This window comes from Mesitornis unicolor, unplaced genomic scaffold, assembly GCF_000695765.1.
Source record: "Mesitornis unicolor isolate BGI_N332 unplaced genomic scaffold, ASM69576v1 scaffold35815, whole genome shotgun sequence".
Classification (NCBI taxonomy): Eukaryota; Metazoa; Chordata; class Aves; order Mesitornithiformes; family Mesitornithidae; genus Mesitornis; species Mesitornis unicolor.
Window position 1 is genome coordinate 474 of NW_010188126.1, and position 1,409 is coordinate 1,882.

At 62.7% G+C, this 1,409-nt stretch overlaps 1 protein-coding gene across 1 annotated transcript; it reads left to right on the top strand.

The window, feature by feature from the left end:
* Positions 1-19: 19 nt before the first annotated feature.
* EIF4EBP3 (eukaryotic translation initiation factor 4E binding protein 3) lies at positions 20-384 on the top strand (the record flags this gene model as incomplete). The annotated part of the gene is made up of 2 exons (XM_010185667.1): positions 20-193; positions 356-384. Coding segments are annotated over 2 exons (203 nt in total), but the record flags the coding sequence as incomplete, so codon positions are not given.
* Positions 385-1,409: the final 1,025 nt, after the last annotated feature.

Below are 1,409 nucleotides of genomic sequence, written 5' to 3' on the forward strand. Positions count from 1 at the left end.
AGCCCCCTGCTTTTGGCAGGTACCCGCATCATCTACGACCGCAAGTTCCTGCTGGAGTGCAAGAATTCACCCGTGGCCAGGACCCCTCCCTGCTGCCTGCCCCAGATCCCCGGTGTCACATCCCTGGCCCAGTCCAGCCCCGCCAAGCTGGAGGAGCCCAAGGAGCAGAATGAGAGCGAAGAAGCCATGCCAGGTGAGCAGCCCTGGCCCCTGCGCTGCCTGCAGCTCCCGTCTGCCCCCAGGACAAGGGCAGATCCCGGCTCTGCCCTGTTCCAGCTCCTGCCCTTTTGCTGCTTGTTCCTCCCAGGACAGCCCCATCCTAACCCCAGCCCTGTATCCCTCCGTGCCCTTGCAGATCAAGACCAGTTTGAGATGGACATCTGAGTTTCCAGCTCCCCGTCTCCAGGCCATGGCTGGGCCTGTTCCTGGGCCTCGTGGAGGTGCTGGCACCGTGACCAGCTGGCTGCAGCCCTCTCTGACGCTGGGGATGGACGTGTGACACCTCAGGCTCTAGCACAACTGGCTGGTGCGTTGCCTAGGAGCTCATGCTTGATCAATAAACACCATGAAACCCCTCTGCTGGTGCATCTCTGTACTGGGGAGGGCAGCTGAGAGGGGCTGGGCAGCGCCAGGAGCCCTTTGAGGGTGCAGAGGAGACTGCTGCTCTGAGACCCTGTGGGCTGGGGGTGGTGAACGCAGGGCCTCTGTGTCTGCTCCCAGCCTTGGGGTGCCACCTGCCCCCCAGCTATGGGGGGAGCAGCTGGTGGGGCCTCCCTGCGAGGGTGGGAGGGTAAATGTCATGCCCTGGGCTTCTCTGCCCTGCTGGGCATCACTAGCACCATGATCTTCCTGTCCTCAAGGGTCTCTTGGGTCTCAAACTCGGCTCTGAGCTGTGCCAGGAGCCCAGGAGGGAGCAGGGGCTGTAGCTGCAGCACAAGCCCTGGCTGTGCCAGGCTGCTCCAGGCTGGCAGCACAGTGGCCTCCCCAGTCAGCCCTGAACTTGGGAGCTGTCTCCTCCTGCAGCAGAGCTGGGGCCTGTGCCTGCTGCTGCCAAAGGCAAGGCCAGAGAGGGGCAGGGTTTGCTGACTGGTGCAGCCGGGAACCACATCGCTTCCCATTTGGTGCTGCTGGGGAGGCTCCTTCCCTTCACCCTGCCAGGGCCTTCCCCTTGGCTGAGCCTGAAGCTGCTGTGGCCTTGCCCAGCAGTGCCCCCTCCCACTGCTCCTGGGAGAAAACCAGGACCCATCCGGTGCCAGAACCGCGGGGCAGGTTAGTGCTGTTTATTAAACACGTAGTGAATCGCCACTAAAATGTCGCAATGATTAAAATCTCCTTTTCCTGGGCGAGGATTAAGGAGGCAAAGGAGGTACCCAGAGCCCTCAGGCAGCAGGCGCCCTTCTGGCCGTGGC